The following is a 27,454-nucleotide window of genomic DNA, read 5'->3' as shown; positions in this document are numbered from 1 at the left end:
TCTCTGATGGTGGTTTGTATTTCTGTTTAATCTTCGGTGATATCCCCTTTATCATTTTTATTGCATCTATTTGATTATTCTCTCTTCTTTTTTATTAATCTGACTAGTGGTCTGTCTATTTTTTTGATCTTTTCAAAAAAACAGCCTCTGGATTTATTGATTTTTTTGAAGGGTTTTTTGTGTCTCTATGTCCTTCAGTTTTGCTCTGATCTTAGTTATTTCTTGTCTTCTGCTAGCTTTTGAGTTTTTTTGATACTGCTCCTCGAGGTCTTTCAATTTTGATGATAGAGTGTCGATTTTATATCTTTCCTTGCTTTTCTTGTGGACATTTATTGGTACAAAATTTCCTCTAGACACAGCTTTAAATGTGCCCCAGAGATTCTGGTACATTGTGTCTTCGTTCTCATTTGGTTTCAAAAAACATCTTTATTTCTGCCTTCATTTCATTATTTATCCAGTCAACATTCAAGAGCCAGTTGTTCAGCTTCCAGGAAGTTGTGTGGTTCTGAGTTAGGTATCTGAATTCTGACTTCTAATTTGATTTTGCTGTGGTCTGAGAGACTGTTTGTTATGATTTCCATTCTTTTGCATTTGCTGAGGAGTGATTTACTTCCAATTATGTGGTCAGTTTTATGTGTGATGTGGTGCTGAGAAGAATGTATGTTCTTTGAATTTGGGGTGGAGAGTTCTGTAAATGTCTATTAGGTTTGCTTGGTCCAGGTCTGAGTTCAAGTCCTGGATATCCTTGTTAATTTTCTGTCTCGTCGATCTGTTTAATATTGACAGTGGAGTGTTTAAGTCTCCTACTATTATTGTGTGGGAGTCTAAGTGTCTTTGTAGGTCATTAAGAACTTGCTTTATGTATCTGGGTGCTCCTGTATTGGGCACTTATATATTTAGGATCGTTAGCTATTCTTGTTTTATTGATCCTTTTACCATTATGTAATGCCCTTCTTTGTCTCTTTTGATCTTTGCTGGTTTAAAGTCTATTTTATTAGAGACTAGGATTGGAACTCCTGCTTTTTTTGCTCTCCATTTTCTCAGTAGATCTTCCTCCATCCCTTTATTTTGAGCCTATGTGTATCCTTGCATGTGAGATGGGTTTCCTGGATACAGCACACTGATAGGTTTTGACTTTTTGTCCAATTTGCCAGTCTGTGTCTTTTGATTTGGGCATTTAACCATTTACATTTAAGGTTAATATTGTTATGTTTCAATTTGATCCTGCCATTTTGATGCTAGCTGGTTGTTTTGTCCATTAGTTGATGCAGTTTCTTCATTGTGTCGATGCTCCTTCCATTTGGTATGTTTTTGGAGTGGCTGGTACTGGTTGTTCCTTTCTAAGTTTAGTGCTTCTTTCAGGAGCTCTTGTAAAGCAGGCCTGGTGCTGATGAAATCTCTGAGCAATTGCTTGTTTATAAAGGATTTTCTTTCTCCTTTGCTTATGAAGCTTAGTTTGGCTGATATGAAATTCTAAGTTGAATGTTCCTTTCTTTAAGGATGTTGAATATTGGCCCCCACTCTCTTCTGGCTTGTAGGGCTTCTATGGAGAGATCTACTGTGAGTCTAATGGGCTTCCCTTTGTGTGTAACCCATCCTTTATCTCTGGCTGCCCTTAGCACTTTTTCCTTCATTTCAGCCCTGGTGAATCTGATGATTATGTGCCTTGGGGTTGCTCTTCTTGTGGAATATCTTTGTGGTGTTTTCTGTATTTCCTGGACTTGAATGTTGGCCTGCCTTGCTAGGTTGGGGAAGTTCTCCTGGATAATATGCTGAAGAGTGTTTTCCAGTTTGGATTCATTCTCCCCATCACATTCAGGTACACCTGTCAAACGTAGATTAGGTCTTTTCACATAATCCCATATTTCTTGGAGGCTTTGTTCATTTCTTTTTACTCTTTTTTTCTCTAATCTTTCCTTCTTGTTTTATTTCATTGAGTTGATCTTCAATCTCTGATATCCTTTCTTCTGCTTGGTCGATTCGACTATTGAAACTTGTGTATGCTTCGCGAAGTTCTCGTGCTGTGTTTTTCAGCTCCATTAAGTTGTTTATATTCTTCTCTAAGCTGTTTATTCTCATTAGCATTTCTTCAAACCTTGTTTCAACTTTCTTAGTTTCTTTGCTCTGGGTTAGAACATGACTTTTTAGCTCAGATATGTTTGTTATTACCCACCTTCTGAAGCCTCTTTCTGTCAATTCATCAGACTCATTCTCCATCCAGACTTGTTCCCTTGATGGTGAGAAGTTTCGATCTCTTGGAGGAGGAGTGGCATTCTTGTTTGGGGTATTTTCATCCTTTTTGTACTGGTTTCTTCCCATCTTTGTGCATTTATCTATCTGTGGTCTTTGTGGTTGTTGACTTTCAGATGGGGTCTCTGAGTGGATGTCATTTTTGTTGCTGATGAAGTTGTTTCTTTCTGTTTCTTAGTTTTCCTTCTAACAGTCAGGCTCCCCTGCTGTAGGACTGTTGGAGGTCCACTTCAGACCCTACTTGCTTGGGGACCACCTGCAGTGGCTTCAGAACAGTGAGGGTTGCTGCTAGTTTTTTTTTTTTTTTTTTTTTGAGACGGAGTTTTGCTCTTGTTACCCAGGCTGGAGTGCAATGGCACAATCTCGGCTCACCGCAACCTCCGCCTCCTGGGTTCAGGCAATTCTCCTGCCTCAGCCTCCTGAGTAGCTGGGATTACAGGCACACGCCACCATGCCCAGCTAATTTTTTGTATTTTTAGTAGAGAGGGGGTTTCACCATGTTGACCAGGATGGTCTCGATCTCTTGACCTCATGATCCCCCCACCTCGGCCTCCCAAAGTGCTGGGATTACAGGCGTGAGCCACCGCGCCCGGCCCCTTTTCTTCTTTTATCTTTGTCCCAGAAGGATACCCGCCAGATATCAGCCTGAGCTCTCCTTTATGAGGTGTCTCTTTGGTTATACAGGGATCGGGGAGCTGCTTGAGGAGACAGTCTATCCCTTATAGGAGCTCAAGTGCTGAGCTGTGAGCTCTGTTGTTCTGTTTAGAGTTGCTGGGCAGGTACATTTAAGTCTGCTGCAGCAGAACTCATAACCACCTTTTTTCCCAGGTGCTCTGTCCCAGGAAGGTGGGGCTTTATTTATAAGTTCCTGACATTCTTCTGTCTTTTTTCAGAGATGACCTGGCCAGCGAGGAGGTAGCCTAGTCACAGTCTGCCGGCATCGGTGTTGCTGAGCTGCCATGGCCCTGCCCAGCTGCTGTGTGAACTTCCTTGCAGTTTTTTTTATAGGAGTATAGTTAGAACTGTCTCAGTAATGGTGGTCTGCCTCAGTAATGGCAGACTGTCTCTGTAATGGCTGATTTAATGGATTTAATTCTTGGTAATGTAGGATTTTCTCGGTAATGGCGGACGCCCTTCCCCCCGCAGAGCTGGACCATCCCCAGTCCAGCTGTGCTTGCTGTGAAACACTGAATCCAGAGCGTTTCAGATTGCTGGTCTTTGTGGGCATGGGACCAGCTGAGCCAGATCAACTGGCTCTCTGTTTCAGCCCCCTTTTTTTCAGTTGAACGGGTGACTCTGTGTCTCAGGCGTTCTAGTCACCAGTTGAAATAGCACCCGAATTTCTTTGAGTTTCTGTGCAGCAACTCACTGCACCAGCTGAAACAACTGCGCTAGAGACTCGTGGTGATTTTCGGCCCAGGAATCTCCAGGTCTGTGGGCATTCAAAATTCATTTGGAAATGCAGTGATCACTCACCCTCTGCGTTTTCACTGGGAACTGCAATCTGGAGCTGTTCCTATTTGGCCTTCTTCTACTGAAATCTTTTTAATGAGATTTATTATATGGCCTAAAATATTGTCTATTTTAATAAGTGTTCCATAGGTACTTGAAAAGCATGGTGATAAGTCTGCTCTGTTCTTCCTAATTTTCTGTCTCCTTGTTCTATCACTTCTTGAGTAAAAGGTATTGAAACCTCAGATTACTTAGAAATTGGCTATTTCTTTTTGTAGTTCTATCCACTTTGGCCTTCTGCATTTTGAATTTCTTATGACATTAGAGGCATAAACATTTTGGATTATTATGTCTTCTTGATTAAATGAAACTTTTATCATTATGACATGACCTTATTTATTGCTGGAAATGTTTTTGCTGTGAAATCGGCTTTAATGTTAATACAACCATTTCTTCTCAGTAGTCTTCTGAAAAGTGTTAGCATGTATTGTTTTCCTATTCTTGTAGCCAATTTATGTCTTTACGATTAAAGTGCACTTCGTATAGACAGCATGTAGTTAGGTATTGCTTTCTTATTGAGTCTGTCAGTCTGCTTTTTAATTGAGGCTTATAAACCAGTTTCATTTATATTGTGATTATCAATATAGTTACGTTTTTTGTCATTATGCTGTTCGATTGCTGTTAGTCTCGCTGTTATTTGTTCCTCTTTTCTTCTTTTTCTGCTTTCCTTTAGATTAGTCAGCTATTTTCTATAGTTTAATTTCACATTTCTTTTTTGGTTGATTGTATGTAACTGTTTGCTATCTTAGTGGCTTATTTCAGATTTATGGTATATAATTTTAACCTATCACAGTCTGCCTTCAAGTGATGTTATACCACATCATAGATGGCATAAGAAAATGACAGTGGTACCCTTTTATTTTTTTTCTCAGACAGTTCCTTCCTGGATCTGTGGGATTATGGATTTTGCCAAGTTTAGAATGTTTTTGGCCATTTTTTTTTTCAGTTTTCTTTTCTGTCTTTCTTCCTATTTGGGGACATATATTAGTTGCTTGAAGGTTTCTCATAGTTCATCATGTCAAGTTTATGATTGTGATGTTTAATCTGTGTTTATTTTCAGCCTCTGTCATTTTTACCTCTGACATTGCAATTGGCATTTCTGCAAGTATGGTTTGATTTTTAAAGAAATATCTTACATGCCTCCACTTATTGTCGCAGGTTTTTTGGGGGTACAGTCATTTACTTATAAACAGAATTCTTTTTTTTCTTGCTTTTAGATTTTGGGTAATTTGCCACTCCTGAGGCAAGAGTTTCCTGATTATTTCTTGTCCTGTGAAGTATGAGTTTTTGGACCTGGCTCCTGGGAATGGACCCTCTTCTGGGCGCTTCGAGAACAGCAGACATTGTTTCTTCTAATCTTGTTCTATTGTTTTCCCTGCCGCCTTGGTCTTAGGAAGTTTCCTAGCACATGTGGATTTTTTTCATTATTCTATTAAATACTTTAGAGTGGACCTCTGCAGATGTCCAGGGTTTGTTTCCTCTGCTGCTTTCTCCTCTCAAGTGTTCTGTCCTGTGATTTCTCTCTGCTTTCATTTTACCAGACTCTTAGCGTCACCACCACAGCTCAGGGAATCTTGTGTCAGATTTTCTCCCTTTGTCATGGCCTGGGAGCTCTGTCCACACAAAAAGCTGGGACTTTTGTAAGGCCTACATTTGTTTCTTGTCTTTCAGTGATTACCATCCTCATTACCAAAGTCCACTGTGTTGAAAGGCATTGTTTCATTATTTTGCCTGGTTGTTTTTGGCTTCAGGTAAGAAAGAAAATCAGCACCCGTTGCTCCCTCTTGGCTGGAAGCAGATTGCAGCAGAGCTCCAGAACATGCATCAGACTAGCCAGAGTGCTCTGCTTCCTCCTTTGCTCAAGTGCTTCCTTCTCATTTTTCATTTCTCAGTGTAGCCTTCTCTTCCTCAGGGAAATCTTCCCTTGGGCAATTATAGGTCAAATTCTCTTATGTGATTATAAAACTATGTATTCTTAAAGCAGCTATCTGAATTTATATTTGTCACCTTTGTCTTTGTTCTTCACTATGCTTTAAGCTTAAACAAGGTCGGACGTGTTGTCTGTTTTATCTGAAGCTCTTTCTATAATTTCCACATTGCAGGCAGTCAATATATACATACTCATTCAGTGTATGAATGATTGCCATGTTGATATCCACAGTCCTTTATATCTAAAACCCTACTCATGTATTTTATCTCTATTTTGTTTTCCCTTGGTTACAGATTTTGTTAGCCTATTGAAAATCAAGAATGCAGTATCTGCACATGAAATATTAGTAGAACATAAAATATATTACTGTGAACAACTTACAGTGAAATTTCAAAAAATGAAAAATAAGATTAGTACACTACAAAAGGAACTGTCTGAAACAGACAAAACCGAATCACAGTCAGAGCATCAGAAACTTGAATGGAAACAAGAGCTCCATAATTTAAGGTAAAACATTCTAGTTTTAAAGAAATATTTGAGCTGTTTATACTAAAGATATGTAGGATAATTTTTATAATAGTTGACTTACCTTCTAGGGTTTAATAGAGAAAAAAACTTCTTAAAATTGTGGAATGTGAAATTCTTGGGTATAATATCACAAGCTCTTAATTGTGAATATTTCTCTAATAATTAATTGCATATTCCTTTAAATCATTGTTTAAATGATTATATAGATTTCTACTCTATGGCAATCTCATTATTTAATAAATTGAAATTGGGGTCTTAATTTATTGTATTAATGCTGTAAGGAACATCCTACATAGCCATAATTTTCTCCATTTCTATTCATTTACTTTGGAAAAATGTTTCAAAATAGAGCTATCTGGTTAGAGTATAGGAGCTTTTAAAAAAGATTTTTGATGAATATTTCTAAGTTGTTCTTAAGAAAGTTTATATTAATTTATAATTCAACAGAGTATGACATGGATATTTTTCTCCACCCAGAGTAATTATTTCTAAAATTATTCAGTTTTATTTATTTTTATTTATTTATTTATTTTTTTGAGACAGAGTTTTGCTCTGTCACCCAGGTTGCAGTGCAGTGGTGGAATCTCAGCTCACTGCAACCTCTGCTCCTGTGTTCAAGTGATTCTTGTGCCTCAGCCTCCCAAGTAGTTGGGATTACAGGCATGCATCACCATGCCTGGCTAATTTTTTTTTTAAGCAGAGATAGGGTTTTGCTGTGTTGGCCAGATTGTTCTCAAACTCCTGACTGCAAGTTATCCACTGGCCTTGGCCAGACTGGTCTCAAACTCCTGACTGCAAATTATCCACTGATGACAGCATGAGCAACCATGCCTGGCCTAGTTTTACTTTTAGTATGCAAGGAATTAAAAGTAAAATGGAATTTTACTTTTAGTGATTACTGATTAGCTTAGTCAACATCTGTCTCTGCTACAGAGATTAAATTAAATCAAGATTCTATGCTGAAAGCACATATTACTCTTTACTGTTTAAATATTAAATTTTGTCTTGTTTGAGAATGGATTTTAACATTGTTTGTAAAATACATAATAATCAATAGGGTAAGTTAAAAGTGTTATTAAAAAAAGAAACATAAAAGGTATGGGGTAACATCTTAGATTCCTTAGCCGAGGCTTGGATGATAGTTATCTGCAGATAAATGTTGCAAGAAGACACCTGAAGGTGCTATCTTACAATGTAAATCATGTTTAGGGATACCTGCAATATTTCATGAATATGAAAATTTATTTCTGCTGAAGGTATCAACTTATTTATAAAAAATAACTTCTTTTTAATTAGCTTACTCTAAATGATTCATTCTGACTGAGGAGTAATTATTAATGTGTGAAGAAAAGGTAATTTTTAGCTTGCAACTTTACCTAAGAATTTTCAATGTCCTTTTCAATAATATTTACTAGAGTTATTAGTAACAGAAGCTAATCAATTAGCAGAATGTTTATTCCTTACTACTTTTCAATTTATATATGTCCTTTGGAAGACATTGAAGTGAGAAATTAACATGAAAACCAGAAAGAAAAAATATTCAAGAGCATGAGCACTTTATTAGGAAAATAAACCAGCATACGAGTGCTTTGTTTTTAAAGGATTTTAAGATAAGTATATTTAACCACAGATTAATCTTACAACAAGAAGAAAAAAGAAGAAAGCCTGAAAAGTATGAAAAAGGTACAGAAGAGTTCGAAATAATGGAAAAGAAATATTGGACACAAGCTGGAGCGAAAAAACAACTTCAACTGACTCTCAAATCATTGGAAATGAAATTGAAGACTGTAAGAAATAATTTATATCAGGTACATTAACATTTGGTAAAATTTTATATTTCTAATATTATTTTGTTAATATTATAATATCCCTTTGACTTAATATATATTTAGTTCTAAAACCACAAATTTTGTTTCATCTTAAAAATGAATGACACTTATAGCTACAATTATTTATTGTAAATCTTGGCATCAAAGTAGTATTTTATTTCAGTTCAAAGACCTTTGGAAAACAATGATATTCCATGATATATACTTAGTGATATTTTATAGATAAGTAATTTGTTCCTAGTGATATAGTTCAATATAGTTTTTTCTATTTCACATTAATTATGGTTTCAAGCATTGTGAAAATGAAATAAAAGTTATCATAATAGTACATAATCTCATGATGTCCTAAGAAGAGCTTTATAAATGTTATCTTCTTTACTTTTGGTGTTTTGAAAGAAAAGATTTTTATTGTATTTGCATATCTACTTCATGGAAGTAACCATGATCTGGTGGAGGAGCACTAGGAGTCAGAAGACCTGGGGAAAATCCAGCAGCTTCTTGTATTTTTAAACTTTCCCTTCAGAATTGTGATAACTAAATGACTGAATTGATGTATGCATATAAAAGTGCTTAGTACAATGCCTAGATTTATCATTTATCAATACCTGTCATTCTTAAAACTGACTCTAAAAATGTAAGAAAAGTAGAATTATCTATAAAATATTTGCAGGAAAAAGGAAAGGAATTTGGAAAATTTCATCTGTCCAAATACCTGCAGAGCTAAGGCTCTTACACTATAGGGAAAAGTATAGGTTAGATGTTAGTGTGTAAACCCAATTTCTAAATGTACTCATAGTTACTAATCATTTATGCCTTTGGGTTTGTTGAAATTCAGTAAAAGCCTTTTTTAAAATTAATTGTCTTGAAATACATTTTTGAACTTTTGAGAATTTATGCTCTAAAATGTTTGAAGTTTTGATTCAACTTCTCTTTTCCAGTTGGATATCCAGATGACAATTCTTTCATTGTATAAATGTATGGGTTATTACTTATTTAGTTTCAGAAGAAGTCATAATGTGTCATTTTTTTGGGTACTAATTGAAAGTTTTCTTTGTTTTAGAGTTCTCGTACTCATGAAAAAGAAAGAGACCTGCGGCAGAAAAATCACTTGATGCAGGATGAAATGGCCAGACTCTGGCTAGAAATAGACACAGTAAAACATCAGAACCAGGAAAATGAAAATACGTATTTCAAGGATATTGAAATTATAAAGAAAAAGAGTGAAGACCTTGAAAAGACTCTAAAGCTGAATGAGGAAACATTGACAAAAACGATAAACTGGTATAGTGAAAAGCTTAATGCTCTGACATTGGATAAGAATACAGTGCTCAATTCTGAGCTAGAGAAGGAAAAACAAAGAAAGCAAAGACTGGAAACAGAGGTGGAATTATACAGTTGTAGACTGACTGCTGTTCTATGTGATCGTGATCAAAGTCAGTCATCAAAAAGAGACCTACAGCTTGCTTTCCAGAACACAGTAAATCAGTGGTGTCATTTACAAGAAAATATGAATTCTCATATTCAGATTCTTTGTCAGCAACTTTCTAAAGCTGAGAGTAAATCCAGTGGCCTGGAAACTGAGCTCCATTGTGAAAGTGAGGCTCTCAAGAAAAAGACGTTGGCTATAGAACACATGCAAAGAGTCATAAGCCAAACACCGCATCGATTGAAGGCCATTGAACACATGTACCAAAATGCCCAACATATAGTGGAAAAATATGTGAGAAAGCAACCATCTGTAGAGGATGAACTATTTCAGATACAAAGCCAAAATGCATTGCATCAACAGCAACTTAATGATGCTCACAAGCAAGCTGACAATCAGGAAAAATTAATAATTAATATCCAAGCCAAATGTGAAGATACTGTAGAGAAACTTCAAGCTGAGTGTAGAAAGCACTGTATTCTGCTAGAAGAGAACAACAAGGGGTTGATAGAGGAATATGCTCTTTTAAAAGAAAGGCAATGTCAGTATGAAAAAGAGAAAGAAGAAGAAGAAGTAAGTATCAAGAAAAATACATATTTTTCAAACTTCCTGAAGTAAAATTTAAAGTAATATTTGGTTATGGCTAAACAGTGAATCTAGTTGAATATGAAAGTATATACATGATAAACAGATCTGCTGTATCACCTTAAAAAACGTAACTTGTTTCCAGCAAATAAAAGTTAGAGCTAAGAGATGTGACAATGTGACACTCAGGAAATTTTAAGCATTTCAGTTACAAAATGTTAATATAGACTAATATTTATAATGTAGTCTTAACACTGCTGAAATAATTTTAATGTCTGTATGTTGCCACATTTTAGGATTATGATAAAACAGATATAAAGAAATATTCATACCTAAAGTGTTATTTTGAAATTGATTCAATTAATTGGTTTACTTTGACCATTAATTCCAGATTTCCCAGATGAACAAAAGTGTAATCCTTATTTTAAAATTATTTTTCTTCAATAGCTTTTAATGTATCTTAGTTGGTATAATTTTATTTATTATTTTATAAATAATATAATATTATTTATAATATCTCTCTGTTGCCCAGAATGGAGTGCAATGGTGCGATCTTCGTTCACTGCAACCTCTGTCTTCCAGGTTCAAGTGATTCTCCTGCCTGAGCCTCCCGAGTAGATGGGATTATAGGCACCTGCCACTATGCTGAGCTAATTTTTGTATTTTTAGTAGAGACTGGGTTTCACCATGTTGGTCAGGCTGGTCTTGAACTCCCGGCCTCAAGTGATCCGCCCACCTGGGCCTCCCAAAGTGCTGGGATTACAGGCATGAGCTACCGTGCCTGGTCAATTTTATTTTTTTTCATGTCAATTTCACTTAAATCTGAAAATAATTCAATCTTAAATTATACATTGATGTGACCTTTCCATTCTTCAAAGACATCTAGTTTTTCTTACATTATAATATGGGGAAAATGTGGTAAATGTTACCAAACTAGATTTGATTTAATCTTCCCACTAGCATTTATAAGTTACTTTCGATTTTTTAATGAAAAATGTGGTCATAATTTTTATTTCAAGGCTCAGTGACTCTCATTTGGATATAATGTCCTGTACAAAGATAAGCTTAGCTGTCTGTGATTTATTAGTTTCACGTTGGATCCCCATTTTCAGATTAATGAGGGGTGGTAGGAATGGAGGGAGTAGGGAAGAGAGACATAGCAGCCAAGATCAGGGAGGGAGGTAGAAGCCAGGTTACCTAGAGCATTGAAGGCCATTGGAATGTAACTTTTCTTCTGAGATGGAAATCTGTTGGAAGGATATGAGCAGGTGACTGAATATGTGAGGAACTCTGAGGTTGATTTGAGCTTCTTCTTATAAAAAAGAGAGAAAACATTGCACAGTGTAAAATTCACTACCACCAGTCCCACCCACATACCTGTTTCTTTTTGAGGTTTAAAAACCTCAGTGCATATTCATCAGTGGACTGAATCTGTTGTATGAGTAACACAGCAGCAGTTTGGCATGAAGATAACACCTTCTTTATCCTTAACTGGATTCATTAATAAACAGGAGTGTATACACATGAGGGGGAAAAAGAAAGAATCTGTGTGTGTGGTGATACTTTTCTAAGTGTATACATTAGAGTTAAATATTACTAACACAATTTAATAATAAGGTGATATGTAAAATCCGTAACAAAAATAACATCTTATCAGGTAGTTGTGAGAAAACTCAAACGAGAACTGGGTGATGCCCTGAACAAACAATTACTGTCAGAAGGTATGCTAGAGATTTCATCACAACGTCAAAATACTTTAGAAGATGAGACACGAGATACAAAAAAGAAATTCGGACTGATGAGAAGTCAGGTATGTATGAAACTTAGCATGTCAACAGTTACTCTGTAGCTGGTTAATATCAACTGTTGTAGGATACTAGTTTTAGTGGACAGCTTTTTTCATATTTTAATTATAATTAATTTTATTATCTTTGTAATGCACTCATTTCTCAATCTCTGCTATGTTTTATAATAATACATATTTTTCTTATAATATTTCCAGTTAAGAAAGTTGAGAATTACACATCATTTCTCATAGATTAGATAATTTTTTTTTCTGCTTACAGTATATTTTTAGTGATTTTTGTATTGCCATGGGGATACAAGCCAGATTAATTCAGAGGATAATTCCTAATGGAATGTTTCAGAAATTTTTCTTTTTTTAATCTCTACTTTTCTGTGTGAATAAAGAACTTGTGCTTACTTATTTCATGGGTTTCAGTTTAACTTGTACAGAAAGGCCATTCTACAGAATAAATTTTTGTTTTGATAAAAATCCTTGCTCTGACTTTATATTGGGCTATAGTCAGAGTCATATGACTATGAGCAGTTAGCATTTGCCAACATGTGTCTGTCTACTTTCTCTAGTTTAAAAAAAAAAAACAACTTTAAAAATGGAGTTATAGAAGGTCAGCAAAGGGTAGGTTTGAGATGTTTGCGTGGGTCAAGTGGGCATTTTGATAACATGGCTTATCCTTTGGCATGTTTAATGGACATCCCTACCGTTTAAGATGACACTTGTAAATAAATTCTCTCCTAATGATGATGTGAGCCCTGCTACTCAATCAACAGAACCTGTAGGATCTTATTTGAAATTGATCTTGTCTATTTTAATTATGTTCCCGTTTATTTTTAAATTTTCTTGTGGTTTGCCTGGAGAGGAAAGATGATGCTTAGTTTTAAATATTAAAAATGTATAAGTTGCCTTGCTACAACAAAATTAAATGCATACACACAAAAAAGAAACAAAATTATAGCTGATGTGGTAGTGGTGTTTGGAATTCAAAAATATAAATGCTTACCATAAAGTAATTTTCTCTTTCCCCGTTTAACCAAATTTATCAATTTGAGTATCTGATAAAATATAAAGTAAAAGCAAGAAAAATATTGTATTTTAATCCTACAGCATAGGTCAGTAAATTTTTCTGTAAAGGACCAGGTAGTATTATTGGAGACTTTGTGAGCCATAAGATCCCTGTTGGAACAACTCAACACTGCACTTACAGCACAAATGTAGCCACAAACAATATGCAGATTGCAGGAGTGTGGCTGCATTCCAATAAAATTTAGTTAAAAACAGGTAATAGATTGATTTGTCCTAGATTATTATCATTTTTTAATAAAATACATTTTGATAGTTTAAAAACAGTATTTTATATATACCATCTTTTGTTCATTCATTTACCTATTGATAGGCATTTGGTTTCCACACCTAAAGGTTGTTTTCAATTCTTTGTTTTAGATACAGGAAATCCAGGATCAACTCACAGAGACTCTAAGATATAATGAGGAGATGCCAGACCACGTGCAAAAGTACAATTTAAAGCAGCACACATAATATCTTGAGTATTTATAAAGCAAATGAGTAGTGTAGTATGAGAACTATATCAGTTAAGATAATAAGTATGTCTATGTGAAGCCAAGAAAAAATTTCAGCTGTAAGCTATTTTGAAATGCATAATTTTTCTACTTTACTTTTAATTTTACACATCATCCACAAAACAAAGGTAGAAAAATGGCAGTTGCTCAATTTTCTAATTTTCAAATGTCTCAGAATTTATGTAATTATTTCTTCAGATATTTTTTCAGAATTTATATGTTGTTTTTAAAAATTATGTCTGTAAATAATTATTTTAAAATATATGTATTTTAGGCTTACACTGGAAAATGTCATGTTAAAAATTAGAATGAAAGAGCAAGCGAACAAAATTGAGCAGCTTCCGAAAATTCTGGTAAGTTGAAGTTCAATAAGACAATCTCTTAATTTCTGTCACATTGAAAAGGAATTTTATTTTTCTAGTAGGACAGATTGAATATCCCTTGCCTGAAATTATTGGGAAGACCAAAAGTGGATTTTTTCCAGATTTTGGAATATTTGTATACACCTAGTGAAATACCTTGGGAATGGTACCAAGTGTAAACATGAAATACGTTTATGTTTCATATATACCTTATGCACACAGCCTGAAGATAATTCTATACGATATTTTTCTTTTTCTTTTTTCTTTCATTTTCTTTTTTTTCTTTGCAAGAGAGGAGTGGGTGCGGTGGGGCACAGAGTCTTGCTTTGTCACCCAGGCTGGAGTGCAGTGGTGTGTTCTCAGCTCACTGCAACCTCTGCCTCCCAGGTTCAAGCAATTCTCCTGCCTCAGCCTCCCAAGTAGCTGGGACTATAGGTATGTGCTGCCACACCAGGCTAATTTTTGTATTTTTAGTAGAGATGGTTTCACCATGTTGGCCAGGCTGGTTGACTTCAGGTGATCCACCTGCCTTGGCCTCCCAAAGTGCTGAGATTATAGGCATGAGCCATCACACCCAGCCTGTACAATGTTTTACAAAAACGTTTTGCATGTAACAAAGTTTTAACTATGTTTTCATCACAGCCTGTCACATGAGGTCAGGTGTGGACCTTTCCAGTTGTGATAACATGCCTGTGCTCAAAAAGTTTCAGATTGTAGAGCATTTTGGATTTCAGATTTTCAGGTTAGGGATGATCAACCCAGAGTAGAGATACTCCTTGACTTACAATGGAGCTACATGAGAATGTCTCTTGTTTAATTTAAACATTATTAATAATATTTGACTTTTTCAAATACAGCAGGTGTGCAAGAGAACATAACTGCAGAAGTACATGAGGGTATGTTGCCAAAAATTATGAATTAAATTTAAATCATTGATTTCTGAAATGAACTGTAAATAGTGAATGTCATCCCTCTCCATTGCTTTGTTAATAAATACTGCATTAAATACTTTTTCTTATACACATTACTGAAAGATGTGAAAACATAAACATTCATAATGAAAAGTATACTTATGCCTCATTAGTTTATCATGTTTTATAACTTTAAAAAAAATCTCAAGAAGTCTGTGGGTATCCCTTTTTTTCTGGCTCTACACTTTGTTCTGCCATCTCTATGGAACCATCAGCTTGCACACTGAAACTGTTCTCAGAAAACAAAGACATCATCAACTCCTCAAGGTTATGGTAGTGATTTAAGGCCAACAGATCCTAGATTAATGTATCAAGCAATTACTGTTCATAAGCAGTCACTTCACCAGTGACATTTTAAGAGTGTGTGTGTGTGTGTGTGAGTGTGATGTATACCTGGTTTCTGGACACTGTTCTGTTCCATTGATCTATCTATATGTCAAAATCACACTGTTATGATTATTGTAGCTTTGTAATAATTCTTCAAACTGCATTGTATTTGCTCTCTAAATCTATTCCTTTGTTTTTTCCGAGTTACTGTGCATTTCTGTGTTATCTATATGCCATGGAAGTCTTAAAATCAGTTGTCAGTTTCTACAAAATACCTGCTTGGATTTGGACTGGGATTGCATTATGTCATGGGAAAGAATTAACATCTTAATAATGTTGAGTCTCTCAACCTATGAATAAGGTATTTTCTTAGCTCTTCTTTGATTTTTCTCCACAGTACTTTTTGGTTATCATTGTACAGATATTTTGCATAGTATGTCAGATATATTCCCAAGAATTTTATATTTTAATGCTATTAGAAATAGTATTATTTTTAAAATTTCAATTCCTAACAGTTTATTTGTAACATATAGAATTACAGTTGATTTTTGTATATCAATCATGTGTCCTGCAATGTGGCAAAACTCACTTACTGATGTCAGTAATATTGCAATGGATTTCACTTGGTTTTCTACACAGATGATTATGTCTGTGAACAAAGACAGTTTTACTCATTTCTTTTCAGTCTAAATTCCTTTTATTTTATTTTCCTCCCTCCCTTCCTCTCTTCCACTCTTCCTTTCTTCCTTCCCTCCTTTCTTCCTTCTCCTGACTCTCTTTTAAAAGTGGTTACAGTGGCTCGAATTTCCAGTACAGCGTTGAACAGAAGTGGTAAGAGCTGACATGCCAGTCTTATTCTTGGTCTTAGGGGAAAACATTCAGTCTTTCATCATTACGTAGGATGTTAGCATTAGGTATTTTAAAGAAGCCCTTTGACATGTTCAGGAAATTCTCCTGTATTCACAGTTTGCTGAGATTTTTTTTTTTTTTTTTTTTTTTTTAGATGGAGTTTCACTCTTGTTGCCCAGGCTAGAGTGTAGTGGCCCGCTCTCAGCTCACCGCAACCTCCGCCTCCCAGGTTCAAGCAATTCTCCTGCCTTAGCCTCGTGAATAGATTGGATTACAGGCAAGCACCACCATGCCCAGCTAATTTTGTATATTTTTTAGTAGAGACAGGGTTTCTCCATGTTGGTCAGGATGGTCTCAAAATCCCAACCTCAGGTGATTTACCTGCCTCAACCTCCCAAACTCTTGGGATTACATGTGTGATCCACCACACCTGGCCCCACCGAGATTATTTTTTTAATGAAAAATGTTCAATTTTCTCATGTTTTTTCTGCATCTAATACATATGTGGGTTTTTTTTTTAATATTGTTAATATAAGATTGATTTGGGGGAGAAGGTTAAGTTCATATTTTTAATTCAAAATAATGTTTAAACAGTTTTTTCTTGAAATTTTTTATTCTAAATCTTCTGTTTAAAAGATGCTAAGCATTGTCAATTATTTTTTAAAGTTCTGGTGAAGTATATATAATATAAAATTTCACATTTTAACAGTTTTTAACTCCATACTTCAATGGAATTAAATACATTTACAATGTCATACAACAATCAACATTATTAATTTCTAGAACTTTTCATAATCCCTAACAGAAACTCTGTATGCATTAAATAATGTCTTCCCATAATCCCTCTCCTTATCCCTAGTAACCTCTATTATACTTTCTGTCTCTATGAATTTACCTATGCCAGGTATAGTATATAAGTAAAATCATGAAATAGTGGCTTTTTGTGTCTAGGTTATTTCACTTAGCATAATGTTTTCAACGCTCATCTGTATTGTACAGCATGTATCAGTAGATTGTTTCCTCTTATTTGTGATTAATATTCTATTGCAGAGAAATCTCACATTTTATTTAACAGTTGATGGACATTTGGACTGTTTCCAGGTTTTTACTATTATGAATAATGCACTGGACATGCATGCAGACACATGTTTCTCTTGGGTAACTACTCAAGTGGGAATCTAAGTCAAATGGTAACTATGTTTAATCTCAAGGAACTGTCAGGCTGTTATTCAACACAGCTGTATAATTTTACATTTCCACGAGCAGGGTTTAGGGTTCCAATTTCTCCACATCTTTTCCAGTATTTTTTTTTCATCTTTTTATTATAGGCATTCTAGTGGTAAGTGGTACCTCATTGTTGTTTTGATTTGCATTTCCCTTTGATGTTGAGCATATCTTCTTGTGGTTACTGGCCAGTTGTCATTTCTTAGATGAAATACCTGGTTGTTATCTTTTGACCATGTTTTAATTGATTGCCTTTTTCTTATTGATTGGTAAGAGTTCTTTATGTATCCTGAACAAGAATGTATTTTTTTTACACTTTCTTATAAACTTTGTTCTAAATCTAATATTATTGTTTCTGTGTTTTAAAATTTTGTTTTATCAGCCTGTTTTCTCAAGAACTTACCATATATGTTAGTATCATATTTCTGTATTCCAATCTTGTTTCAATGATTTCCTTCCTTGACCAAAGGAAAAAATACATTCTCATTACCCAAATAATTTCCCACTTTACTCACACCCACTGTTTTTCTATAATCCACATTCTCTCCTGAGGCAAAAGATTGGGAAGATTTATGTTACTCAAGGAACTTCCTTCATATTGTTCAGGAATAGCTTTAATGAAGTTTTACATAGTTGGAGAAATCAGGAGAAAGCATGTATGTCACTGCTTTCTCAGAAGCACTGGCTTACATGCCTTGAAATGATTTAATAGGCCTTCAGTAAATGGCCTAAGATACTAAAAGCTGCCATGTCATTAAGCATCACAGTTACTTATAAAGCAACAAAATTAGAATTTACATGTCGAAATCTTCTACTACAAAGATAGCAAATATTTGACTGAAACTGCAGTGTTTGTCCCTGTTGACATAACTACAAGCTAGTCCCTGCCTTACTCATCTGTTTTCCATTTTTAACATTTGTTTATATTTTTATTTGACATATGTATATTTTTATACCATGCTTCCAAGTGTCACTGTGATCTATGCCTAAATGATCATACACAGAATTGTGGAATTTATTGAGGAGACTCATCCTATGAATGGGAAAACTCAGATAATCTGAGCAGATGTCTCTGGAAATATTGAGGAGGAAAGAAAAACTTTGTTTTCCTTTCATACAGAGATTCCCCCCATTATTTCAATGCACACTATATGAAACACAAATCAAAATCAGTTTTTCAGCACAAAAATAACACAATTGTGAGGGGAATCATCTTTCTAAAGGTCAATGATTCTAGGGGAAACACTCAGCATATACTAGATGAATGAAAAAAGTCAGTCAGTAATGAGAAACACATACCAACCTCCATTCCCAATTGCATTTCTGTCTTCCCACTGACAAGACTTTCTGTCTTCTCCCAAGTGTTGAATAGAAACACTATCAACTCTCCACATTGATCTGGCTCATTCCCAGAACCAGGAGATGTCACTTCCTTGGTGGATAGGAAATTTTACATCCATTGTTCCATGTTTGCATGTCAGTAAGGTTAATATGTCAGTGATCAGTGAGCTCATCTGATCTCTCCTCTGGACTCTGCACAAGAGAGATGGAAGGCAAGTGAAGACCTTCCCTGAATTAAGTGGGTAAGGGTCTGTTCTTCAGGTGAAACTTTTCTTTGTTCAGGTTCCAAAGTCAAGACTGGGGGAAATATTTGAAAAGTTTTTTTTTTTGGTCAAGGCATTAATCCATATTTTCCAAATCAGCTTTCCAGAAATGACATCTTTGGATATTGATATAATCACATATATATGTGTGTGTGTGTGTGTATATATATATATATGTATATATGAGATTATATCAATATATATGAGATATATGTACATGAGATTATATCAATATCCAAATATATTGATATATGTGTGTGTATATATATATAAATTTTTATTTCTATATATGTATTTTGTACTTTAGGTTCTGGGGTACATGTGCAGATCATGCAGGATTGTTGCATAGGTACATTCATGGCAATGTGGTTTGCTGCCTCCATCCCCCGCCACCTCTGTCTGGCATTTCTCCCCATGTTATCCCTCCCCAACCTCCCTAACCCCACTGTCCCTCCCCTAGTCCCCCCCAACAGACCCCATTGTGTGATGCTCCCCTCCCTGTGTCCATGTGTTCTCATTGTTCAACACCCCCTATGAGTGAGAAAATGCGGTGTTTGATTTTCTGTTCTTTTGTCAGTTTGCTGAGAATGATGGTTTCCAGATTCATCCATGTCCCTACAAAGGACATGAACTCATCATTTTTTATGGCTGCAAAGTATTCCATGGGGTATATGTGCCACATATTCCTTGTCCAGTCTATTATCAATGGGCATTTGGGTTGGTTCCGGGTCTTTGCTATTGTAAACAGTGCCACAATGAACATACTTGTGCATGTGTCTTTATAATAGAACAATTTATAATCCTTTGGATATATACCCAGTAATGAGATGGCTGGGTCAAATGGAAATTCTATTTCTAGATCCTTGAGGAATTGAGACTCTGTCTTCCATAATGGTTGAACTAATTTACACTCCCACCAACAGTGTAAAAGTGTTCCTATTTCTCCACATCCTCTCCAGCATCTGTTGTCTCCAGATTTTTTAATGATTGCCATTCTAATTGGCATGAGATGGTAGCTCAATGTAGTTTTGATTTGCATTTATCTAATGACCAGTGATGAAGAGCATTTTCTTTCTCATATGTTTGTTGGCCTCATATATATCTTCTTTTGAAAAGTGTCTGTTCATGTCCTTCACCCACTTTTAAATGGGTTTGTTTGTTTTCTTCTTGTAAATCTGTTTTAGTTCTTTGCAGATTCTGAATATTAGCTCTTTGTCAGATGGGTAGATTGCAAAATTTTTTTCCCATTCTGTTGGTTGTCAGTTCACTCTAATGATTATTTATTTTGCTGTGCAGAAGCTCTGGAGATTACTTAGATCCCATTTGTCTATTTTGGCTTTTGTCGCCAATACTTTTGGTGTTTTAGTCATGAAGTCCTTGCCTGTGCCCATGTCCTGAATGTTTTTACCTAGGTTTCCTTCTAGGGTTTTTATGGTATTAGGTCTTACGTTTAAGTCTTTAATCCATCTGGAGTTAATTTTAGTGTAAGGTGTCAGGAAGGGGTCACATTTCTGCACACAGCTAGCCAGTTTTCCCAACACCATTTATTAAACAGGGAATCCTTTCCCCATTGCTTGTTTTTGTCAGGTTTGTCAACGATCAGATGGTTGTAGATGTGCAGCATTGCCTCCAAGGCCTTGGTTCTGTTCCATCGTTCTATATCTCTGTTTTGGTACTAGTACCATGCTGTTCTGATTACTGTAGCCTTGTAGTATAGTTTGAAGTCAGGAAGCGTGACGTATCCAGCTTTGTTCTTTTTGCTTAGTATTGTCTTGGCTATGCAGGCTTTCTTTTGGTTCCATATGAAGTTTAGGGTGGTTTTCTCCAGTTCTGTGAAGAGAGTCATAGGTAGCTTGATGAGGATAGCATTGAATCTATAAATTACTTTGGGCAGTATGGACATTTTCACTATATTGATTCTTTCTAACCATGAGCATAGAATGTTTTTTCATGTTTGTGTCCTCTTTTATTTCCTTGAGCAATGGTTCGTAGTTCTCCTTGAAGAGGTCATTTCCATCATTTGTTAGTTGTATTCCTAGATATTTTATTCTCTTTGTAGCAACTGTGAATGGCAGTTCATTCTTGATTTGGCACTCTTTTAGTCTGTTATTGGTGTATAGGAATGCTTGTGATTTTTGCACATTGATTTTGTATTCTGAGACTTTACTGAAGTTGCTTATCAGTTTAAGGAGATTTGGGGCTGAGACAATAGGATCTTCTAAATATACAATCATGTTGTCTGCAAGTAGAGACAATTTGACTTCCCCCTTTCCTAACTGAATACACTTTATTTCTTTTTCTTGCCTGATTTCTGGCTAGAACTTCCAATACTATATTGAATAGGAGTGATAAGAGAGGGCATCCTTGTCTAGTGCCAGATTTCAAAGGGAATGCTTCCAGTTTTTGCCCATTCAGTATGATATTGGCTGTGGGTTTGTCATAAATAGCTTCTATTATTTTGAGATATGTTCCATCAATACCTAGTTTATTGAGAGTTTTTAACATAAAGGACTGTTGAATTTTGTCAAAGGCCTTCTCTGCATCTATTGAGATAATCATGTGGTTTCTTTATTTGATTCCGTTTATGTGGTGGATTATGTTTATAGACCTGTGTATGTTGAGCCAACCTTGCATCCCTGGGATGAAGCCTACTTGATCGTGATTGGTAAGCTTTTTGATGTGCTATTGCAATCAGTTTCCAGAATTTTACCGAAGATTTTTGCATTTATGTTCATCGTGGATATTGGCCTGAAGTTTTCTTTTCTTGTTGAGTCTCTGCCAGGTTTTGGTATCAGGATGATGTTAGTCTTATAAAATGACTTTGGAAGGATTTCCTCTTTTTGTATTCTTTGGAATAGTTTCAGAAGGAGTGGTACCAGCTCCTCTTTGTACATCTGTTAGAATTCTGCTGTGAACCCATTTGGACCTGGGCTTTATTTTTGGTTGGCAGGCTATTAAATGCTGCCTCATCTTCAGCCCTCATTATTGGTCTATTCAGGGTTTCTACTTCTTCTTGGTTTAGGCTTGGAAGGTTGCAAGTGTCCAGGAATTTATCCAGTTCTTCCAGGTTTACTGGTTTATATGCACAGAGTTATTTGTAGTCATCTCTGATGATAGAATTTCTGTGGAATCAGTGGTGATATCACATCCCTTTATCGTTTTTTATTGCATCTATTTGATTCTTCTCTCTTTTCTTTTTTATTAATCTGGCTAGTGGTCTCTCTATTTTGTTGATCTTTTCAAAAAACCAACTCCTAGATTTATTGATTATTTGAAGAGTTTTTTGTATCTCTAACTCCTTCAGTTCTGCTCTGATCTTAGTTATTTCCTTTCTTCTGCTAGCTCTTCAGCTTTTTTTTTTTTTTGTCTTGCTCCTCTAGCTGTTTCAATTTTGATGATAAGGTGTCGACATTAGATCTTCCCTTGCTTTTCATGTGGGCGTTTATTGCTATAAATTTCCCTCTAGACACTGCTTTACATGTGTCCCAGAAATTCTGGTATGTTGTGTCTTCTTTCTCATTGGTTTCAAAGAACATCATTACTTTGTCCTTCATTTCATTGTTTATCCAGTCAACATTCAAGAGCCTGTTGTTCAGTTTCCATGAAGTTGTGTGGTTCTGAGTTAATTTCTGAATCCCGAGTTCTAATTTGATTGCACTGTGGTCTGAGAGACAGTTTGATTTCCGTTCTTTTGCATTTCCTGAGGAGTTATTTACTTCCAATTATGTGGTCAGTTTTAGAGTAGGTGAGATGTGGTGCTGAGAAAACTGTATATTCTGTGGACTTGGGGTGGAGAGTTCTGTAGATGTCTTTTAGGTTTGCTTGGTAGAGATCTGAATTGAAGCCCTGGATGTCCTTGTTAATTTCCTGTCTCATTGATCTGTCTAATACTGACAGAGGAGTGCTAAAGTCTCCCACTGTTATTGGGTGGGAGTCTAAATCTCTTTGTAGTCATTAAGAACTTGCTTTATGTATCTGGGTACTCATGTATTAGGTGCATATATATTTTGGGTCATTAGCTCTTCTTGTTGCATTGATCCTTTTACCATTGTGTAATGCCCTTCTTTGTCTCTCTCTCTTTTTTTTTTTTTTTTGGAGATGGAGTTTCGCTCTTGTTACCCAGGCTGGAGTGCGATGGTGCGATCTCGGCTCACCGCAACCTCCGCCTCCTGCGTTCAGGCAATTCTCCTGCCTCAGCCTCCTGAGTAGCTGGGATTACAGGCATGCGCCACCATGCCCAGCTAATTTTTTGTATTTTTAGTAGAGACAGGGTTTCACCATGTTGACCAGGATGGTCTCGATCTCTTGACCTCGTGATCCACCTGCCTCGGCCTCCCAAAGTGCTGGGATTACAGGCGTGAGCCCCCGTGCCCGGCCCTTTGTCTCTCTTAATCTTTGTTGGTTTAAAGTCCATCTTATCAGAGACTAGGATTGCAGCTCCTTTTTTTAAATTTTCTCTTCATTTGTTTGGTTAATGTTCCTCCATCTCTTTATTTTGAGCCTATGTGTGTCCTTGCAGGTGAGATTTGTTTCCTGAATACAGCACACCAATGGGTTTTGACTTTTTATCCAATTTGCCAGTCTATATCTTTTAATTGGGGCATTTAGCCTATTTACATTTAAGGTTAATATCATGTGTGAATTTGATCCTGCCATTTCGATGCTATCTGGTTGTTTTGTCCATTAGTTGACACAGTTTCTTTATTGTGTTGTTGTTCTTTACCATTTGGTACATTTTTGGAGTGGCTGGTAACTGGTTTTTCCTTTCTATGTTTAGTGCTTCTTTCAGGCACTCTTGTAAGGCAGGCCTGGTGCTGACAAAATTTCTGAGCAATTGCTTGTTCATAAAGGATTTTATTTCTCCTTCACTTATGAAGCTTAATTTGGCTGTATATAAAATTCTAGGTTGAAAGTTCTTTTCTTTAAGGATGTTGAATATTGGCCCCCACTCTCTTCTGGCTTGTAGGGTTTCTGCTGAGAGATCTGCTGTGAGTCTGATGAGCTTCCCTTTGTGGGTAACTAGACCTTTCTCTCTGGCTGCCCTCAGCATTTTTTCCTTCTTTTCAACCCTGGTGGATCTGATGATTATGTGCCTTGGGGTTGCTCTTCTTGAGGAATATCTTTGTGGTGTTCTCTGTATTTCCTGTACTTGAATGTTGGCCTGCCTTGCTTGGTTGGGAAAGTTCTCCTGGATAATATTCTGAAGAGTGTTTTCCAGCTTGTATTCATTCTCTCCATCACACTCAGGTACACCTGTCAAACGTAGATTAGGTCTTTTTACATAATCCTATATTTCTTGGAAGCTTTGTTCATTTATTTTCACTATTTTTTGTCTCATCTTGCCTTCTCATTTTATTTCCTTGAGTTTATCTTCAATCCCTGATATACTTTCTTCTGCTTGGTCAATTCAGCTATTGAAACTTGTGTGTGCTTTGCGAAGTTCTCATGTTGTGTTTTAGTTCCATCAAGTCATTTATATTCTTCTCTAAGCTGTTTATTCTCATTAGCATTTCGTCTAACCTTCTCTCAAAGTTCTTAGTTTCTTTGCATTGGGTTAGAACATGTTCTTTTAGCTCAGAGAAGTTTGTTATTACCCACCTTCTGAAGCCTGTTTCTGTTAATTCTTCAGACTCATTCTCCATCCAGCTTTGTTCCCTTGCTGTGAAGATTTGCAATCTTTTGGAGGAGGGGAGGCATTCTGGTTTTTGGTGTTTTCATCTTTTTTGCACTGGTTCCTTCCCATCGTCTTGTATTTATCTACCTTTGGTCTTTTTAGTTGGTGATTTTCAGAAGGGTTCTCTAAGTGGACGTCATTTTGGTTGATGTTGAAGTTATCTCTCTCTGTTTTTTAGTTTTCCTTCTAACAGTCAGGCCTCGCTGCTATAGGACTGCTGGAGGTGCACTCCAGTCCCTGCTTGCATGGGGATCATCTGCAGTGGCTGCAGAACAGTAAGAGTTGCTGCCATTTTCTTCTTCTGTTATCTTCGTCTCAGAAGGGTATCTGCCAGCTGTCATCCTGAGCTCTGTTTTATAAGGTGTCTCTTTAGATATATGAGGGTCAGGGAGCTGCTTATGGAGACAATCTGTCCCTTATAGGATCTCAAGTGCTGAGCTGGGAGCTCCATTGTTCCCTTCAGAGCTGCTGGGCAGGTGTATTTAAGTCTGCTGCAGCAGAACTCATAACCACCTTGTTTTTCCTAGGTGCTCTGTTCTGGGAAGGTGGGGCTTTATTTATAAGTTCCTGATGTGCTGATGCCCTGCCCAGCAAGGAGGTAGTCTAGTCACAGTCTGCCAGAAGAGGTGTTGCTGAGCTGCTGTGGGCTCTACCCCGCTGCTATGTGACCATCCTGGGTCCAGCTGTGCTTGCTGTGAAACTCTCAATCCAGAGCATTTCAGATTGCTGGTCTTTGTTGGGGTGGGACCTGCTGAGCCAGATCACCTGGCTCCCTGTTTCAGACCCATTTTTTTCAGTTGAGTGGGTGGCTCTGTCTCCCAGGCATTCCAGGCACCAGTTGAAATGGCCACCCAGATTTGTGCAAGTTTTTATGCAGAGACCCTCAGTGCCAGCTGAAACAGCCATGCCCGAAACTCATGGTGCTTTTCATCCTGGGAATCTCCTGGTCTGTGGGCAGTAAAAACTCCTTGGAAATGTTTTGATCACTCAACCTCTGCGTTGTTCTCTCTGGGAACTGCACCCCAGAGCTGTCCCTATATGGCCATCTTGGATCTCTCCTCTTTTTTTATTTGTAAGTTGATTTATTACTGAAATGGGAAATATTTGTTATCAATTCATCCTTTCATTCCCCAATACCCATGAATCCATTTTAATAGAATCCAGATCTCTAAGAAGCAGATATAAAATACTTATTCCTGTCCAAATGTGATTATTATACTTCCAGCTGTGTTGCTGCCCGTAAGTAAAGTCTATGTACATGTGGCTAGTATGTCCAGGGTTCCAGAGCATTACATTTCCATCAGGATATAGATCCCAAGAATGCCGGAAAGCACCAAGCAGAGGATGAAACAGGCAGTTATTTTCAGATCCTGCAGGTAAGGAGGTGGATGCACCTCTTGGCTGGTGTTTTCAACCATGAAGTGACGGAAAGTAGTGACCAGGTTAAGTAATGACCAGAAATTCAAAACATAAGCTACAACAAATTTTTCTTATATTTGCTTTTGTTGACTGTGCTGTCAGGGTTATATTAAAAACAGTATTGCTCAGACCAATGTCATGGAGCTTTAGCCCTGTTTTCTTTTAATAGTTTTCCAGTTCAAGTGTCATATTTAAGTCTTTATTTGGAGTTGATTTTTTAATATGATGTAAGTTAAGGGTCTAATTTTATTTTTCTGGTGGATATTCCATTTTTGTGACACCATTTATTGAAAAGACTGTCCCTTCCTCATTGTGTGTTTTTGGCATCCTTGTGAAAAATAAGTTGACTGTAAGCATGTGGGTTTATTTCTGAGTTTTCCATTCTGTTCAGTTAGCCCATGCATCCCATTTTGATAGTGATTGCATTAAATATGTTACCTTTTGTACATGTTCTCAATATTAATTCTTCCAATTCATGAACATAGGATATCTTTTTATTTACTTGTGTTTTTAAACTGTAGTTCATTGGTATTTTATAGGTTTTTCATATACAGGCCTTTTTATCTTTTTGGTTAAATTTATACCCAAGTATTTAATCTTTTGTTGCTATTGTACTTGGGATTGTTTTCCAAAATTTCATCAGATAGTTAGTTTATTGGTACATAGAAACACTACTTACTTTTGTTAGCTTATTTTGTTATCCTTCAACTTTACTGAATTCGTGTATCAGTTATCTTCAGTGTTGGAAGAGGGGCCTGGAGGGAGGTAGTTGGATCATGGGGGTGGATTTCTCCCTTGCTGTTACTTATGATAGTTCTCATGAGATCTGGCTGTTTACAAAAGTGTGTAGCACCTCCCCCTTCTTTCTCATTTCCCCCTATTCTAGCCATGTAAGAGGTACTTCTTCCTCTTTGCCTTCTACTATAATTTTAAGATCTAGCCTCCCCAGCCATGCTTAAAGCCTGCTGAACCATGAGCCAGTTAACCCTTTTTTCTTTATGAAGTACCCAGTTCGGGTATTTGTTTCTAGTAGTGCAAGAACAAACTAATATAGTTCAAAAGATAGGGAATGGCTTAGTAAATAACGTAAAACAATATGCAATATACGCTGCATATGAGAGACTTGCTTAATGCTAAATGACATCCATGAGTGAAAGTGAAAAATGGAAAAAGTTATTTCATGCAAATGAAAACAAAAACAGAGAGTAGAGGTAACTATGTTTATCTCAGACTAAATTGATTTTAGGTCACAAACTGTAAAAAGAGACTATGAATGTCATTATATAGATATAAGAGAGTCTATTCAGCCACAGGATGTAGCAATTGTAAATCTATATGTACCCAACAACAGAGCATCTTAATATATAAAGGAAACATTAAGTGATGTGAAGGTAGACATAGACTGCAACACAATAATGCTAGAGAAATTCAGTACCCCACTTTCAACACTGGACAGATAATCCAGATAGAAAATCAATAAGGAAACATTGAGCTGCAACTACATTTTAGACTAGATGAAATTAATGAACACATGTAGGACATACCATCCAAGAGAAACAGAATGCACATTCTTTTCATGTGCACAT

General features: G+C 36.3%; 1 protein-coding gene across 6 annotated transcripts in view; it reads left to right on the top strand.

Annotated features, from left to right (window-relative positions):
- The window catches only part of LOC110568090 (ankyrin repeat domain-containing protein 62-like), a 98,699-nt gene that overhangs the window by 55,501 nt on the left and 15,744 nt on the right, over positions 1-27,454 (top strand). For 2 of the 6 annotated variants that reach the window (XR_010340907.1, XR_010340906.1), the window contains exons 12-17: positions 5,986-6,199; positions 7,851-8,028; positions 9,110-10,048; positions 11,718-11,870; positions 13,713-13,791; positions 14,658-15,459. Coding sequence is in view for 2 of the 6 variants with exons in the window: in XM_064371809.1 (XP_064227879.1) it covers positions 5,986-6,199; positions 7,851-8,028; positions 9,110-10,048; positions 11,718-11,870; positions 13,302-13,397 (1,580 nt within the window). In the remaining 4 variants the exon portion in view is untranslated. Of the gene's footprint in view, positions 1-5,985; positions 6,200-7,850; positions 8,029-9,109; positions 10,049-11,717; positions 12,014-13,301; positions 13,599-13,712; positions 13,792-14,657; positions 15,460-16,101; positions 16,225-27,454 lie in introns of those variants that run through there. The other 4 variants (XR_010340905.1, XR_010340904.1, XM_064371809.1 and 1 more) reach the window with 4 other exon arrangements.

Source organism: Aotus nancymaae, unplaced genomic scaffold (assembly GCF_030222135.1).
Source record: "Aotus nancymaae isolate 86718 unplaced genomic scaffold, 86718_ANA_hifiasm-v0.15.2.pri h1tg000183l, whole genome shotgun sequence".
In the NCBI taxonomy this organism is placed as follows: domain Eukaryota; kingdom Metazoa; phylum Chordata; class Mammalia; order Primates; family Aotidae; genus Aotus; species Aotus nancymaae.
The sequence above is the reverse complement of the archived record's forward strand: the minus strand, read 5'-3'. Positions and strand labels throughout refer to the sequence as shown.